Genomic DNA, 18,878 nt, shown 5'->3' with positions numbered 1-18,878 from the left:
GTTCAACGATAGTAACCCCCTTGACGCTTGATCTGCACCTGATGCTGGCCCTAGAGGGCAGATTATGACGTCAGTTTTATTTTTTAACACTTTCTGTGTAACAAGCATACATTTCTCTACTCTTTCTCTTTTCTTGAACTGAATTGGTGCTTTGTGCTTCAGGTCCTGTGGAGACAACTTTCCCTGGTCATGCTTGCTGTGTCCCTAGGCACATCCATGACCATGTAGTGTCTAGTCTCGTGGTTCCAACCATGGAGGTAGAAAATCGGTGGACAGGCTTATTGTAATGCATGGAATCGAATGAGGAATATAAAAACACACGACGTCCTTCGATTTCTGCCTCAACCAGCCTCGGTGTGAACCCGTGCCAACCCCCTGCACGCTGGTCTCAACAAGTCTCTGTTGGCAGGAACTGGCAGGGGAGCTTTTTTGGCGCTTGTCAGTTTCACGTTTTAGTGTATCCTCAATTTAAGCCCAATCCTTTCCACAGCCACAGGCTGCTCTCTCTACTTAACTCCTCAGAGAAGCTAAATCCTGCTCCACCACATTTACCAGTTGTCAAGGACATCGGCTACTTGAATCGTACATTAAATCTTTTGATCTGTGTTTTATTTCGGTAACTACAGTGGGGAGAACAAGTATTTGATACACTGCTGATTTTGCAGGTTTTCCCACTTAGAAAGAATGTAGAGGTCTGTAATTTTTATCATAGGTACACTTCAACTGTGAGAGACGGAATCTAAAACAAAAATCCAGAAAATCACATTGTATGACTTTTAAATAATTAATTTGCATTTTATTGTATGAAATAAGTATTTGATCACCTACCAACCAGTAATAATTCCAGCTCTCACAGACCTGTTAGTTTTTCTTTAAGAAGCCCTCCTATTCTCCACTCATTACCTGTATTAACTGCACCAGTTTGAACTCGTTACCTTTATAAAAGACACACTCCACACACTCAATCAATCAGACCCCAACCTCTCCACAATGGGCAAGACCAAAGAGCTTTTTTTTATTTTTATTATTTATTTTTTGGCTGTGAGAGTCAATTTATTTAAGCCCGCTGATTTAGGTGAATTTACCCTTGAACGTGTCACCTTAACCATCAACGCAACAATTGCCCCCCCTGAGAGATTTGGCAGGAGCCGCCACTGATGCCCTCATCTCTCTCTGAAGATCCCTCCTTGAGCAGGGGATCCAATCCAGGATTGAGGGGGGCGATGGTCTCTGATTAATCCAGTTTGAGTCCTGTTGGAAGGCCTGATGTGGACTCCCCTGTGTGTGGCAGTCTGTCCTGCGATCCTTGCTGAATGGTTGATGCCACCTTGTCCACTTCTATGCCATATTGGGTATCTACGGCTGATGATCGCTCAAGCTTGGCATGTTCAGGCTGGGTGCTATCCCTTTTCTTGTCATTAGAGGGCAGGCTGCCCCTGTCTGCCTGGGCCCTGGTGGTCTTCCTTAGTGCATTGCCCTTCATCATAGCCAACAGGTGGTCCAACATGATGCAGCCCTCCTCCTGGACTGGGGGGGCTTTACGAATTATTTTTCCGTTCTCCCCCCTCGGTCTCTTGGCGTCATCCTCCTCTTGCTGTTTCTTCCTCTTCTCTGCCTTGATGGCCTGCTCTCTCCAGGTCTGGTTTTCCTTGATTGCTTTAAGGAAGAGTCCTCTGAAGGTCTTGATGGTGTTGAACAGCTCCTCTAGTGAGAGGCGGGACGTGTCCTCACACAGATACTCTGCTAGCTCTTCCTTCTTCTTTTTGATGGAGGCAAAGAGCTCCTGCAGCTTCTCACAGGCCTCCAGGTTCCCCTTCATAGCAGTGAGATACTGCTGCTTGATATCCTCCTGAGAAGAAGAGGACACTTTTTTCTCAGAACCCTTCAACCATTTGACCAGTGAGCTCGACTCTGCCTGAATAGAATCCACATTTATTCTAGCAGCCTTTTCACAGATCTCTAGATCATCCGGAAGGTTCAGCAAGTCAGCATGGGTTTTCTCCGCCTCCTCCAGGATGTGATGGAGCAATGTGATACGGGACTTGTTGGCTTTGGTATCTGTGAGCTTCAGCAAGGTGCTGATCTTGAAGCCATCTGCATTGCCTATGTGACTCCCATAGTTGAGGAAGTTTCCAATGTCAAGTATGAGCTTGCAGAAACTTGGAAGGCGGGTGCTCTCCTTCAAACTCTCACAGGCTGCGTCCAGCAGCTCAGCTTTGGGTTGCAGCATCTTTAACACAGAAGGGGTCTCCTCACAGAGAAGCATGCACTCGATCCTCATGGTGTAGCATGAAACTGATAGGAGCTCGAGGTAGAACCGATCCACACCGGCCAGCTTCTCTATCTCCCCTTGGTATGACTTGAGGTTCTCAATCTCATGTTTCTCCGGCAGTAACGTCTGCATCTGTTTCAGCACCTCGACGTCAAACTTGGAACGGTCCCCATTTTGGATCATAGCTACAAAGTCTTTATGTGAGCATCTGAACTGCTTCAAGAATATGTTCAAATCTAGATTTTTCTTGGCATCAATGAAGGATATCTCTTTGGGCTCTCGTTTGACCGTAGTGTTGGTACTTTTGGCCTTTGAGTCAGTCACTGGCAGACAGAAGAGCTCCTCAATGCTGGAGTAGTCAGGTTCCAGGGAATCAGACTGCACTGACGACCACATGGATTGGCTTTCAGACACCACTCTGGAGGGCAGCTTCTGCCAGTTGAGCTTCTTCATGCGCAGTGTGGGACAGCGGCTGGCCTTGGGGAGAGGAGCGTTCTGGGGCACAATAATACCTCCTCCAATACCTGGGGGAGGGGGTGGTGGGGGAGGGGGGCCCATACCAGGCAGGGGAGGGGGAGGTGGGGGGCCCATACCAGGCAGGGGAGGGGGAGGTGGGGGGCCCATACCAGGCAGGGGAGGGGGAGGAGGTGGACCTCCCTGCCCCATCCCTGGTAGAGGTGGTGGAGGAGGAGGTGGCATCCCAGGTAAAGGAGGAGGTGGTGGGGGTGCACCATAAGTGGTGCCTGGCAGGGGTGGGGGTGGGGGAGGAGGAGGGTTTGGGGTAGCAGCAGGAAGTGGAGGGGGAGGAGGGGGAGGAGGGGGAGTTACGGAAGCCATGTCTGATTGGTTGGTTGTGCTGCCGAGCAAGTCTGTCTGGATTGCCCTGTTGGTGGTCTTGGTCTTGGGACTGGCTGAGATCTGTTGTCTCTTGGAAGAGAGCAGGCGCTCCATCAAACGTTCAGCGGAGTCCATTTGTGAGTCGTGGGCCAGCAGAGTGGCACGGACAGCCAGGGCCTCCAGGGTCAGCCACACGTCTCCCCGTCCTGGAGCCACCAGCAGCAGAGCCTGCAGGATGGACAGCAGCTGGACAGAGGCTGGGGAGCTGCTCACTTTGGTGAGGAGGGAGGTGAAGACCTCCTGGTGACTGCTCATGTCGATGCCTCCGTACACCCTCTCCATCTCCTCCGCATCCTCGGCCATGGAATCCTCAAAGGCCTCACACTGGATGTTCAGGTCCAGGTCCTCAGTCTCCCTGTTACATAAACACACATGCACATATGCACGCACACGCACACACAACATAGGTATTGATGTTTGGGAAATCTTACAGAAAGTGACTGTGACTGTTGTTCCACCAACATTTGATTAGCATTTAATGCATCCCACACCTACCTCAGCATTGGCAGTATATCCAAAACTGGAAAATACATAATTAAGATGAATCCCAGTACTTTCAATATCTCAATATCTCTATATTATCTCAATGGCCAATGCACACAGTGTTTTTGTAGCACTGTCAAATGTTGCAAATGTTGTAATAGTTTCTTATTGCATCACAATGGGACAATTGGAAAAACTTCAACATTCTAAATTGCCTGACACAGAAGAGCTTGCCTTGAAAACGCCTTGTCTAATGGTTTCTATTTTATTTTTTTAAATATTTTTTTTACTTTCTTTTTATTGAGATGTTACAGATATACAAAAATAATACTTTTCAGTTTTGGTTTGTTTTTACACAAAACACAAACATGTCCCAACCCCCCCCCCCCCCCCCCCCCACAAAATCCCAAGTGGTGCATCCCAGGACGAAGGATATAAATAAACAACAATAAATAATAATAATAATAATAACAGTGGTGATAGGTAATGAAGACAGTACAGGTAAGTAATCAAAGAGATAAAGAGAAATAAAGTGCAATTCATTTGTAAGTGAGGATAGATGAGATGGTCGTGTTGGTCTGTGATACCATGTCTGTTATGATTGTAATATGTCCCTCTCTAGAACGAGATGATGTATCTCTAGGGGTTTATCCTGATAAATAGATTCACAACATATGTCATCACTCAGCATCCAGCGCACTTGCATTGTCAGGGAGGGTTTTTAGTTTGTTGAAATAGGATATTATTGGGTTCCAGGTGAAATAAAAGCGGTCTTTGGACCCCCTAAGTGTATATTTAATCTTTTCAAGTTTCAAGTGAAGCATAAGGTCAGTCAACCATAAGGAGGAATTCGGTGGTTTGGGGGATGTCCAACAAAGCAAAATCCTCCGTCGAGCAAGTAGAGTGGCAAATGCCACAATGTCTTTATGCTTGTTAATAATCTGTTGGTCAGTTGGCGCTATGCCAAAGATAGCTGAGTAGGCGTTAGGTTGCAGGTTCAGATCTAGTGCCTGTGAGAGGGTCCTGAAAACTGCTGACCAATAATCAAATAATAAGGGACATGACCAAAACATGTGTGTTAGCGTTGCCGGAGCGTTATGACATCTGCTACAATTCTCATCCACGTCAGGATAGATTCTGGCTAGCCTAGATTTGGAAAGGTGAATTCGGTGCAAGACCTTAAATTGGATTACGCCTAGTCTAGCACATGATGTGCTCCCGTTAACTCTCGTCAGAGCCTCAGTCCAGGAGTCATCGGGTATTACGTCCCCTAGCTCCTCCTGCCATTTCTCTTTAATTTTGTGGAGGGAAGTGTCTCCGAGGGATGATATGCTAGAGTAAATACTTGATATTAGGCCTTTTAGATTGGGAGGAATTTGGAGGATATCATCTATAGCAGAAGGTTGTGGTGCATTTGGGAAGTTTGGATCCAAACTTTTAATGAAATGTCGGACCTGGAGGTATCGAAAATAACTTGAGCGGGGAAGGTTGAATTTTTGAGAGAGGTGATTAAAGGTCGAGAAGACGCCCTCAGTATAGAGATCTTTAAATTTGGAGAGACCGAGTCTTTTCCATAAGGCGAAAGCATTGTCTATTCTGGCGGGGACAAAAAGGTGGTTATTGCAGATAGGGGCTAGGTTGGAGAAATCTTTTAAACCAAAGTGGCGTCGAAATTGTGACCATATTCGTAATGTATTAACAACAACAGGGTTAGAGGTGTAGTGTGGGGCAGATAGAGGGAGTTTGGAGGTAATCAAGGCGGAGAGGGATGTTGAAAGACATGACTCATTTTCTATTTCGCACCAAGACGGCTGTGGTGAATGGACCCAGTATATGATTTTCTGAATATTGGCAGCCCAGTGATAATAAAGCAAATTTGGTAGGCCCAGTCCGCCCTGGGACCGATGTCGCTGTAGAAGTCTTTTCTGTATTCTAGGGACTTTACCCCCCCCAAATGAAAGATGATATGGACTTATCTATGGACGAGAAGAAGGACTTTGGGAGGAATATAGGGAGACATTGGAAAAGGTAGAGGAATCGGGGTAGAACGTTCATCTTAATGCTTAATACAGTTGATCTTCCCTGCCAGTGATAAATTAATGGACCTCCATTTCTGTAAATCATCTTTTAATTTATTAACAAGGGGCGTGAAGTTTTTTTCATGTAGTTTAGAGAAGGACCGTGTAATATTAATTCCCAAATATTTGAAGCCAGATTTAGACAAATGGAAGGGCAAGTCACATTGTGGGATTGCGAGATCTAGGTTGTTCACTGGAAAACATTCGCTCTTAGTGAGGTTGATCTTGTATCCCGAAAAGCTACCAAATCTATGCAGCATCTGAACTATATGGGAAATGCATTGCACCGGTTCAGATACATACAACAGTAAGTCGTCGGCATATAGCGCCACCTTGTGTTCCTTCCCCCATCTAGAAATTCCATTTATTATTGGAGAAGATTTTAACATGATAGACAGAGGTTCGATGGCGAATGAGAATAGGAGTGGGCTCAGCGGGCACCCCTGGCGTGTCCCTCTCGACAATGAGAAAAATGTGGAGCGTTTCCCGTTCGTAACTACCGATGCCTTAGGACAGGGGTCGGCAATAGGCGGCCCGTGGGCCATTGCTGGCCCGTCACCAATAATATTTGGCCCAGCAGATTATTTTGAGAATCCACTTTTTATTTTTTATTTTTTTTATTTTTTTATAATAATATCGGACCGACAGTCCCACATATAGCGCCTATAATGTCCGAATAGAGAATCGAACTCCACCTGAATAATGCTTATTGTACTTTTATCCATGTTGAGAGTGAATGACACAGGGACAGACAATCAGGCAGCAAGGTGCACCGAAGCGCACTGACGCTGAACCCCTCAGAGTGAATCATAAGCAGGTGGACAACGCGTCACGGTGCTGAAATAGCCGACATACCGTGTGTGGTTTGAACAAAATAACACGAGCTCAGTAAGCCATTCAAACGTAATGTTTACGTATATGTGACTGCAACACACATATGAACAGTAACAACGCAAATTCTGTTTAATTTTCTGAAAAACATTGAAAACAAAATCGGCGCAAACAAAAAGCATCTCCCATCGGTCAGTATTTGCTTGATATCTGGTGATATTGACGTCACTTTAATCCACAGGCAGTTCTCAAGGTTTTTATGCATCCATCGATTCCTCTCGTGCGTCTTTATCGCATTCATTGACGAAAAGGACGACTCGCGTATAGAAAGGGAACATTGTGAGCACGGAAAATGTCTCTCACAACGGCTTTGCATTGATGAAACCAGGTAGGATGAACGTATAGTTCGCTGTCCATTCCTCTTTAAATGCCCTGTTTCCACCGTCAACTTTCCTCTTTAGACCTTTGGAGAGTGACATTATGTTTCTCTTGCTAGCAGGTTAAATGTTTGGCTAACTTCACCCGGCACGCAAACAACCAATCCAATAATAATAATGTGACCTTGTCTGGGAGGAGGGGGGAATAATTATCAGAATGAAACTGTTACATAATTATTAGAATAAGTTAGGCTACGCTACATCGTCAGTCCACACATTTATTATTCAAAAATATGGAAAAGTGTGAAACTACGTTTCAACGTTGTTGAGAATCACAACACAAACTCGCTAATCAAGCCAAAATACTGCAACATAATGGATTGGACAGCTACCTAGTTAACTAGAACACTACTTTACATTGTTAGCAGGTTCACAAAACAAGCTGTGTTAGTTGACTAGCGATGTGTACAGTCGAAAGAAAAGTCAAAGCATTAGAACGTGTCACATTTTAAAACAATCAATTACTTAAATTAGCCTTTGATTATGTTCGGGCCCGCCATCTAGTGGCTCAAAAAAAAATTGGCCCGAGGCCAAACCTAATTGCCGACCCCTGCCTTAGGAGATGAGTATAGTAGTCTGATCCATGCAATAAAAGTGGGTCCAAAGCCAAAAGCTTTCAGACATTCAAATAAGTACGCCCACTCCACTCTGTCAAAAGCCTTCTCCGCATCCAGGGAGAGAACCACCTCAGGTACCTCCTCGGACGTAGGAGAATGTACGACATTTAGAAGGTTTCGGATGTTAGAGAATGAGTGGCGGCCCAGCATGAAGCCAGTTTGATCAGGGGAGATCACCTCGTCTGTGACGGACTCTAGACGCCGGGCGAGTGCTTTAGCTAATATCTTGACATCGCTGTTGAGCAGCGAGATGGGGCGATGTGAACCACACTCCGTTCTGTCTTTCCCTGGTTTCGGTAAAAGGGTTATGAATGCCTCTGTTAGCGTCTGTGGCAGGGCCTCATTATCCATTGAGTCATTGAACATTTCTAAGATGAGCGGAGTTAATTTGGTTGAGAATTTTTTGTAGAATTCGATGGGGTATCCATCAGGGCCCGGGGCCTTACTACTTTGCATAGCTGTGATTGCATTATAAATGTCGGTGTCTTGGAAGGGTAGTTCAAGTTCTGCTTTATGAACAGGGTTGATAACAGGGGCATTTAAATTTGTGAAGAAATGTTGCATATTGGTATCATCATTGGGTGCCTCAGAAGTGTACAATTTGGAATAAAATGCCCTAAAAGTCTCATTGATTTCGAGGGGGTCAGTTGTAAGCTCCCCATTTTCTCTTTTAATTTGTGGAATCTGTTGGTCAGAGGATTTACATTTTAATTGATGCGCTAACATTCTACCAGCCTTTTCCCCATGCTCATAAACAAAGCCTCGTGATTTCAGCAGCATACGTTCTGTCTTATCGGATGTTAATAACTCGTATTTGGCTTTGAGATTCAGCTTATTTTTGTAAAGCTCCGGGGTGGGAGAGTCAGAGTATTGATGATCTATGTCAATCATTGAGTTGAGAAGTTGCTCCTGTTCTTGCCTCCTAGCTTTGTTCAGCCTAGATGTGTATGCAATAATGTCCCCCCTTATTACTACTTTAAGGGTCTGCCAGAGCAGGGAGGGAGAAACAGTGTCGTCCCTATTGGTTTCCAAGAAATTGTCTATGGCAGTTGAAATCATTTGGCAGAATTCTTTATCTGTTAGTAGTGTGGTATCAAGTCTCCATGGAGCGCGGTCAGAGTAGTTAAGTGGGAAGGACAGATCCAATAGTACTGGGGCATGGTCAGATTCAATTATGGTTGAATATTCTACGTTTTTGACAAAGGGAAGTAGTGTTCTGTCTATAAAGAAGTAATCAATTCTGCTATACGAATGGTGGACGTGTGAAAAAAACGAGAATTTTTTATCGTGAGGAAATTGGAAGCGCCATGGATCGACACATCCAATTTGGTCCATGAACGCTGACAACATTTTAGCTAGGGATGTCCCGATCCCACTTTTTCACTACCGATACCGATACCTGGGCTTCGGGTATCGGCGATACCGATACCGATCCGATATTTGTATACATTTTTTGACCCCTGAATATTATATATATATTTTTTTTTTTTTTTTCCTAACACCAGGGGAGCCACCCCTCCTAAATTTCGTTGTTTGGTACCTGTACTGTAGCAATGACAATAAAGACCATTCATTCATTCATTCATTCAAATACCTCCCCAGTATATAGTCCACACCAACAACAGTTAAATTAAAGACTGCCAGCCTTTATTAAAGCAACAAAAATAGTACTCTGCAGTACTCAGTGACCGTATGTCAATATTTTTTTTAAAATAATGTTACTTTTCATTTGCACCTGATGCTGGCCCATTAGGGGTAACTTATAACTAATGCCCTCGATATTTTGATGTTTTACTTTCAGACGAGCCTTGTCTGTGCCATCTTAAAGCCACTATTCTCTGTTCAACGATAGTAACCCCCTTGACGCTTGATCTGCACCTGATGCTGGCCCTAGAGGGCAGTTTTATTTTTTAACACTTTCTGTGTAACAAGCATACATTTCTCTACTCTTTCTCTTTTCTTGAACTGAATTGGTGCTTTGTGCTTCAGGTCCTGTGGAGACAACTTTCCCTGGTCATGCTTGCTGTGTCCCTAGGCACATCCATGACCATGTAGTGTCTAGTCTCGTGGTTCCAACCATGGAGGTAGAAAATCGGTGGACAGGCTTATTGTAATGCATGGAATCGAATGAGGAATATAAAAACACACGACGTCCTTCGATTTCTGCCTCAACCAGCCTCGGTGTGAACCCGTGCCAACCCCCTGCACGCTGGTCTCAACAAGTCTCTGTTGGCAGGAACTGGCAGGGGAGCTTTTTTGGCGCTTGTCAGTTTCACGTTTTAGTGTATCCTCAATTTAAGCCCAATCCTTTCCACAGCCACAGGCTGCTCTCTCTACTTAACTCCTCAGAGAAGCTAAATCCTGCTCCACCACATTTACCAGTTGTCAAGGACATCGGCTACTTGAATCGTACATTAAATCTTTTGATCTGTGTTTTATTTCGGTAACTACAGTGGGGAGAACAAGTATTTGATACACTGCTGATTTTGCAGGTTTTCCCACTTAGAAAGAATGTAGAGGTCTGTAATTTTTATCATAGGTACACTTCAACTGTGAGAGACGGAATCTAAAACAAAAATCCAGAAAATCACATTGTATGACTTTTAAATAATTAATTTGCATTTTATTGTATGAAATAAGTATTTGATCACCTACCAACCAGTAATAATTCCAGCTCTCACAGACCTGTTAGTTTTTCTTTAAGAAGCCCTCCTATTCTCCACTCATTACCTGTATTAACTGCACCAGTTTGAACTCGTTACCTTTATAAAAGACACACTCCACACACTCAATCAATCAGACCCCAACCTCTCCACAATGGGCAAGACCAAAGAGCTTTTTTTTATTTTTATTATTTATTTTTTGGCTGTGAGAGTCAATTTATTTAAGCCCGCTGATTTAGGTGAATTTACCCTTGAACGTGTCACCTTAACCATCAACGCAACAATTGCCCCCCCTGAGAGATTTGGCAGGAGCCGCCACTGATGCCCTCATCTCTCTCTGAAGATCCCTCCTTGAGCAGGGGATCCAATCCAGGATTGAGGGGGGCGATGGTCTCTGATTAATCCAGTTTGAGTCCTGTTGGAAGGCCTGATGTGGACTCCCCTGTGTGTGGCAGTCTGTCCTGCGATCCTTGCTGAATGGTTGATGCCACCTTGTCCACTTCTATGCCATATTGGGTATCTACGGCTGATGATCGCTCAAGCTTGGCATGTTCAGGCTGGGTGCTATCCCTTTTCTTGTCATTAGAGGGCAGGCTGCCCCTGTCTGCCTGGGCCCTGGTGGTCTTCCTTAGTGCATTGCCCTTCATCATAGCCAACAGGTGGTCCAACATGATGCAGCCCTCCTCCTGGACTGGGGGGGCTTTACGAATTATTTTTCCGTTCTCCCCCCTCGGTCTCTTGGCGTCATCCTCCTCTTGCTGTTTCTTCCTCTTCTCTGCCTTGATGGCCTGCTCTCTCCAGGTCTGGTTTTCCTTGATTGCTTTAAGGAAGAGTCCTCTGAAGGTCTTGATGGTGTTGAACAGCTCCTCTAGTGAGAGGCGGGACGTGTCCTCACACAGATACTCTGCTAGCTCTTCCTTCTTCTTTTTGATGGAGGCAAAGAGCTCCTGCAGCTTCTCACAGGCCTCCAGGTTCCCCTTCATAGCAGTGAGATACTGCTGCTTGATATCCTCCTGAGAAGAAGAGGACACTTTTTTCTCAGAACCCTTCAACCGTTTGACCAGTGAGCTCGACTCTGCCTGAATAGAATCCACATTTATTCTAGCAGCCTTTTCACAGATCTCTAGATCATCCGGAAGGTTCAGCAAGTCAGCATGGGTTTTCTCCGCCTCCTCCAGGATGTGATGGAGCAATGTGATACGGGACTTGTTGGCTTTGGTATCTGTGAGCTTCAGCAAGGTGCTGATCTTGAAGCCATCTGCATTGCCTATGTGACTCCCATAGTTGAGGAAGTTTCCAATGTCAAGTATGAGCTTGCAGAAACTTGGAAGGCGGGTGCTCTCCTTCAAACTCTCACAGGCTGCGTCCAGCAGCTCAGCTTTGGGTTGCAGCATCTTTAACACAGAAGGGGTCTCCTCACAGAGAAGCATGCACTCGATCCTCATGGTGTAGCATGAAACTGATAGGAGCTCGAGGTAGAACCGATCCACACCGGCCAGCTTCTCTATCTCCCCTTGGTATGACTTGAGGTTCTCAATCTCATGTTTCTCCGGCAGTAACGTCTGCATCTGTTTCAGCACCTCGACGTCAAACTTGGAACGGTCCCCATTTTGGATCATAGCTACAAAGTCTTTATGTGAGCATCTGAACTGCTTCAAGAATATGTTCAAATCTAGATTTTTCTTGGCATCAATGAAGGATATCTCTTTGGGCTCTCGTTTGACCGTAGTGTTGGTACTTTTGGCCTTTGAGTCAGTCACTGGCAGACAGAAGAGCTCCTCAATGCTGGAGTAGTCAGGTTCCAGGGAATCAGACTGCACTGACGACCACATGGATTGGCTTTCAGACACCACTCTGGAGGGCAGCTTCTGCCAGTTGAGCTTCTTCATGCGCAGTGTGGGACAGCGGCTGGCCTTGGGGAGAGGAGCGTTCTGGGGCACAATAATACCTCCTCCAATACCTGGGGGAGGGGGTGGTGGGGGAGGGGGGCCCATACCAGGCAGGGGAGGGGGAGGTGGGGGGCCCATACCAGGCAGGGGAGGGGGAGGTGGGGGGCCCATACCAGGCAGGGGAGGGGGAGGAGGTGGACCTCCCTGCCCCATCCCTGGTAGAGGTGGTGGAGGAGGAGGTGGCATCCCAGGTAAAGGAGGAGGTGGTGGGGGTGCACCATAAGTGGTGCCTGGCAGGGGTGGGGGTGGGGGAGGAGGAGGGTTTGGGGTAGCAGCAGGAAGTGGAGGGGGAGGAGGGGGAGGAGGGGGAGTTACGGAAGCCATGTCTGATTGGTTGGTTGTGCTGCCGAGCAAGTCTGTCTGGATTGCCCTGTTGGTGGTCTTGGTCTTGGGACTGGCTGAGATCTGTTGTCTCTTGGAAGAGAGCAGGCGCTCCATCAAACGTTCAGCGGAGTCCATTTGTGAGTCGTGGGCCAGCAGAGTGGCACGGACAGCCAGGGCCTCCAGGGTCAGCCACACGTCTCCCCGTCCTGGAGCCACCAGCAGCAGAGCCTGCAGGATGGACAGCAGCTGGACAGAGGCTGGGGAGCTGCTCACTTTGGTGAGGAGGGAGGTGAAGACCTCCTGGTGACTGCTCATGTCGATGCCTCCGTACACCCTCTCCATCTCCTCCGCATCCTCGGCCATGGAATCCTCAAAGGCCTCACACTGGATGTTCAGGTCCAGGTCCTCAGTCTCCCTGTTACATAAACACACATGCACATATGCACGCACACGCACACACAACATAGGTATTGATGTTTGGGAAATCTTACAGAAAGTGACTGTGACTGTTGTTCCACCAACATTTGATTAGCATTTAATGCATCCCACACCTACCTCAGCATTGGCAGTATATCCAAAACTGGAAAATACATAATTAAGATGAATCCCAGTACTTTCAATATCTCAATATCTCTATATTATCTCAATGGCCAATGCACACAGTGTTTTTGTAGCACTGTCAAATGTTGCAAATGTTGTAATAGTTTCTTATTGCATCACAATGGGACAATTGGAAAAACTTCAACATTCTAAATTGCCTGACACAGAAGAGCTTGCCTTGAACACGCCTTGTCTAATGGTTTCTATTTTATTTTTTAAAATAATTTTTTTACTTTCTTTTTATTGAGATGTTACAGATATACAAAAATAATACTTTTCAGTTTTGGTTTGTTTTTACACAAAACACAAACATGTCCCAACCCCCCCCCCCCCCCCCCCCCCACAAAATCCCAAGTGGTGCATCCCAGGACGAAGGATATAAATAAACAACAATAAATAATAATAATAATAATAACAGTGGTGATAGGTAATGAAGACAGTACAGGTAAGTAATCAAAGAGATAAAGAGAAATAAAGTGCAATTCATTTGTAAGTGAGGATAGATGAGATGGTCGTGTTGGTCTGTGATACCATGTCTGTTATGATTGTAATATGTCCCTCTCTAGAACGAGATGATGTATCTCTAGGGGTTTATCCTGATAAATAGATTCACAACATATGTCATCACTCAGCATCCAGCGCACTTGCATTGTCAGGGAGGGTTTTTAGTTTGTTGAAATAGGATATTATTGGGTTCCAGGTGAAATAAAAGCGGTCTTTGGACCCCCTAAGTGTATATTTAATCTTTTCAAGTTTCAAGTGAAGCATAAGGTCAGTCAACCATAAGGAGGAATTCGGTGGTTTGGGGGATGTCCAACAAAGCAAAATCCTCCGTCGAGCAAGTAGAGTGGCAAATGCCACAATGTCTTTATGCTTGTTAATAATCTGTTGGTCAGTTGGCGCTATGCCAAAGATAGCTGAGTAGGCGTTAGGTTGCAGGTTCAGATCTAGTGCCTGTGAGAGGGTCCTGAAAACTGCTGACCACTAATCAAATAATAAGGGACATGACCAAAACATGTGTGTTAGCGTTGCCGGAGCGTTATGACATCTGCTACAATTCTCATCCACGTCAGGATAGATTCTGGCTAGCCTAGATTTGGAAAGGTGAATTCGGTGCAAGACCTTAAATTGGATTACGCCTAGTCTAGCACATGATGTGCTCCCGTTAACTCTCGTCAGAGCCTCAGTCCAGGAGTCATCGGGTATTACGTCCCCTCCTGCCATTTCTCTTTAATTTTGTGGAGGGAAGTGTCTCCGAGGGATGATATGCTAGAGTAAATACTTGATATTAGGCCTTTTAGATTGGGAGGAATTTGGAGGATATCATCTATAGCAGAAGGTTGTGGTGCATTTGGGAAGTTTGGATCCAAACTTTTAATGAAATGTCGGACCTGGAGGTATCGAAAATAACTTGAGCGGGGAAGGTTGAATTTTTGAGAGAGGTGATTAAAGGTCGAGAAGACGCCCTCAGTATAGAGATCTTTAAATTTGGAGAGACCGAGTCTTTTCCATAAGGCGAAAGCATTGTCTATTCTGGCGGGGACAAAAAGGTGGTTATTGCAGATAGGGGCTAGGTTGGAGAAATCTTTTAAACCAAAGTGGCGTCGAAATTGTGACCATATTCGTAATGTATTAACAACAACAGGGTTAGAGGTGTAGTGTGGGGGCAGATAGAGGGAGTTTGGAGGTAATCAAGGCGGAGAGGGATGTTGAAAGACATGACTCATTTTCTATTTCGCACCAAGACGGCTGTGGTGAATGGACCCAGTATATGATTTTCTGAATATTGGCAGCCCAGTGATAATAAAGCAAATTTGGTAGGCCCAGTCCGCCCTGGGACCGATGTCGCTGTAGAAGTCTTTTCTGTATTCTAGGGACTTTACCCCCCCCAAATGAAAGATGATATGGACTTATCTATGGACGAGAAGAAGGACTTTGGGAGGAATATAGGGAGACATTGGAAAAGGTAGAGGAATCGGGGTAGAACGTTCATCTTAATGCTTAATACAGTTGATCTTCCCTGCAAGTGATAAATTAATGGACCTCCATTTCTGTAAATCATCTTTTAATTTATTAACAAGGGGCGTGAAGTTTTTTTCATGTAGTTTAGAGAAGGACCGTGTAATATTAATTCCCAAATATTTGAAGCCAGATTTAGACAAATGGAAGGGCAAGTCACATTGTGGGATTGCGAGATCTAGGTTGTTCACTGGAAAACATTCGCTCTTAGTGAGGTTGATCTTGTATCCCGAAAAGCTACCAAATCTATGCAGCATCTGAACTATATGGGAAATGCATTGCACCGGTTCAGATACATACAACAGTAAGTCGTCGGCATATAGCGCCACCTTGTGTTCCTTCCCCCATCTAGAAATTCCATTTATTATTGGAGAAGATTTTAACATGATAGACAGAGGTTCGATGGCGAATGAGAATAGGAGTGGGCTCAGCGGGCACCCCTGGCGTGTCCCTCTCGACAATGAGAAAAATGTGGAGCGTTTCCCGTTCGTAACTACCGATGCCTTAGGACAGGGGTCGGCAATAGGCGGCCCGTGGGCCATTGCTGGCCCGTCACCAATAATATTTGGCCCAGCAGATTATTTTGAGAATCCACTTTTTATTTTTTATTTTTTTAATTTTTTTATAATAATATCGGACCGACAGTCCCACATATAGCGCCTATAATGTCCGAATAGAGAATCGAACTCCACCTGAATAATGCTTATTGTACTTTTATCCATGTTGAGAGTGAATGACACAGGGACAGACAATCAGGCAGCAAGGTGCACCGAAGCGCACTGACGCTGAACCCCTCAGAGTGAATCATAAGCAGGTGGACAACGCGTCACGGTGCTGAAATAGCCGACATACCGTGTGTGGTTTGAACAAAATAACACGAGCTCAGTAAGCCATTCAAACGTAATGTTTACGTATATGTGACTGCAACACACATATGAACAGTAACAACGCAAATTCTGTTTAATTTTCTGAAAAACATTGAAAACAAAATCGGCGCAAACAAAAAGCATCTCCCATCGGTCAGTATTTGCTTGATATCTGGTGATATTGACGTCACTTTAATCCACAGGCAGTTCTCAAGGTTTTTATGCATCCATCGATTCCTCTCGTGCGTCTTTATCGCATTCATTGACGAAAAGGACGACTCGCGTATAGAAAGGGAACATTGTGAGCACGGAAAATGTCTCTCACAACGGCTTTGCATTGATGAAACCAGGTAGGATGAACGTATAGTTCGCTGTCCATTCCTCTTTAAATGCCCTGTTTCCACCGTCAACTTTCCTCTTTAGACCTTTGGAGAGTGACATTATGTTTCTCTTGCTAGCAGGTTAAATGTTTGGCTAACTTCACCCGGCACGCAAACAACCAATCCAATAATAATAATGTGACCTTGTCTGGGAGGAGGGGGGAATAATTATCAGAATGAAACTGTTACATAATTATTAGAATAAGTTAGGCTACGCTACATCGTCAGTCCACACATTTATTATTCAAAAATATGGAAAAGTGTGAAACTACGTTTCAACGTTGTTGAGAATCACAACACAAACTCGCTAATCAAGCCAAAATACTGCAACATAATGGATTGGACAGCTACCTAGTTAACTAGAACACTACTTTACATTGTTAGCAGGTTCACAAAACAAGCTGTGTTAGTTGACTAGCGATGTGTACAGTCGAAAGAAAAGTCAAAGCATTAGAACGTGTCACATTTTAAAACAATCAATTACTTAAATTAGCCTTTGATTATGTTCGGGCCCGCCATCTAGTGGCTCAAAAAAAAATTGGCCCGAGGCCAAACCTAATTGCCGACCCCTGCCTTAGGAGATGAGTATAGTAGTCTGATCCATGCAATAAAAGTGGGTCCAAAGCCAAAAGCTTTCAGACATTCAAATAAGTACGCCCACTCCACTCTGTCAAAAGCCTTCTCCGCATCCAGGGAGAGAACCACCTCAGGTACCTCCTCGGACGTAGGAGAATGTACGACATTTAGAAGGTTTCGGATGTTAGAGAATGAGTGGCGGCCCAGCATGAAGCCAGTTTGATCAGGGGAGATCACCTCGTCTGTGACGGACTCTAGACGCCGGGCGAGTGCTTTAGCTAATATCTTGACATCGCTGTTGAGCAGCGAGATGGGGCGATGTGAACCACACTCCGTTCTGTCTTTCCCTGGTTTCGGTAAAAGGGTTATGAATGCCTCTGTTAGCGTCTGTGGCAGGGCCTCATTATCCATTGAGTCATTGAACATTTCTAAGATGAGCGGAGTTAATTTGGTTGAGAATTTTTTGTAGAATTCGATGGGGTATCCATCAGGGCCCGGGGCCTTACTACTTTGCATAGCTGTGATTGCATTATAAATGTCGGTGTCTTGGAAGGGTAGTTCAAGTTCTGCTTTATGAACAGGGTTGATAACAGGGGCATTTAAATTTGTGAAGAAATGTTGCATATTGGTATCATCATTGGGTGCCTCAGAAGTGTACAATTTGGAATAAAATGCCCTAAAAGTCTCATTGATTTCGAGGGGGTCAGTTGTAAGCTCCCCATTTTCTCTTTTAATTTGTGGAATCTGTTGGTCAGAGGATTTACATTTTAATTGATGCGCTAACATTCTACCAGCCTTTTCCCCATGCTCATAAACAAAGCCTCGTGATTTCAGCAGCATACGTTCTGTCTTATCGGATGTTAATAACTCGTATTTGGCTTTGAGATTCAGCTTATTTTTGTAAAGCTCCGGGGTGGGAGAGTCAGAGTATTGATGATCTATGTCAATCATTGAGTTGAGAAGTTGCTCCTGTTCTTGCCTCCTAGCTTTGTTCAGCCTAGATGTGTATGCAATAATGTCCCCCCTTATTACTACTTTAAGGGTCTGCCAGAGCAGGGAGGGAGAAACAGTGTCGTCCCTATTGGTTTCCAAGAAATTGTCTATGGCAGTTGAAATCATTTGGCAGAATTCTTTATCTGTTAGTAGTGTGGTATCAAGTCTCCATGGAGCGCGGTCAGAGTAGTTAAGTGGGAAGGACAGATCCAATAGTACTGGGGCATGGTCAGATTCAATTATGGTTGAATATTCTACGTTTTTGACAAAGGGAAGTAGTGTTCTGTCTATAAAGAAGTAATCAATTCTGCTATACGAATGGTGGACGTGTGAAAAAAACGAGAATTTTTTATCGTGAGGAAATTGGAAGCGCCATGGATCGACACATCCAATTTGGTCCATGAACGCTGACAACATTTTAGCTAGGGATGTCCCGATCCCACTTTTTCACTACCGATACCGATACCGATACCTGGGCTTCGGGTATCGGCGATACCGATACCGATCCGATATTTGTATACATTTTTTGACCCCTGAATATTATATATATATATATTTTTTTTTTCTTCCTAACACCAGGGGAGCCACCCCTCCTAAATTTCGTTGTTTGGTACCTGTACTGTAGCAATGACAATAAAGACCATTCATTCATTCAAATACCTCCCCAGTATATAGTCCACACCAACAACAGTTAAATTAAAGACTGCCAGCCTTTATTAAAGCAACAAAAATAGTACTCTGCAGTACTCAGTGACCGTATGTCAATATTTTTTTTAAAATAATGTTACTTTTCATTTGCACCTGATGCTGGCCCATTAGGGGTAACTTATAACTAATGCCCTCGATATTTTGATGTTTTACTTTCAGACGAGCCTTGTCTGTGCCATCTTAAA

General features: G+C 44.8%; 1 protein-coding gene across 1 annotated transcript; it reads right to left on the bottom strand.

Moving 5' to 3' along the window:
- Positions 1 to 2: 2 nt before the first annotated feature.
- Positions 3 to 18,872, bottom strand: LOC308167923 (inverted formin-2-like; the record flags this gene model as incomplete). The annotated part of the gene is made up of 5 exons (XM_080542400.1): positions 3 to 50; positions 1,445 to 3,088; positions 3,200 to 3,524; positions 10,816 to 12,966; positions 18,859 to 18,872. The coding sequence occupies 5 exons, from the start codon at positions 18,870 to 18,872 to the stop codon at positions 3 to 5; spliced, it is 4,182 nt and encodes a 1,393-aa protein (XP_080398526.1).
- Between the last annotated feature and the right edge of the window lie 6 nt (positions 18,873 to 18,878).

The sequence above is a fragment of the Nansenia antarctica genome, assembly GCF_963989245.1.
Source record: "Nansenia antarctica genome assembly, chromosome: 11".
NCBI lineage: Eukaryota > Metazoa > Chordata > Actinopteri > Argentiniformes > Microstomatidae > Nansenia > Nansenia antarctica.
This window is presented reverse-complemented; position numbering and strand designations above follow the sequence as displayed.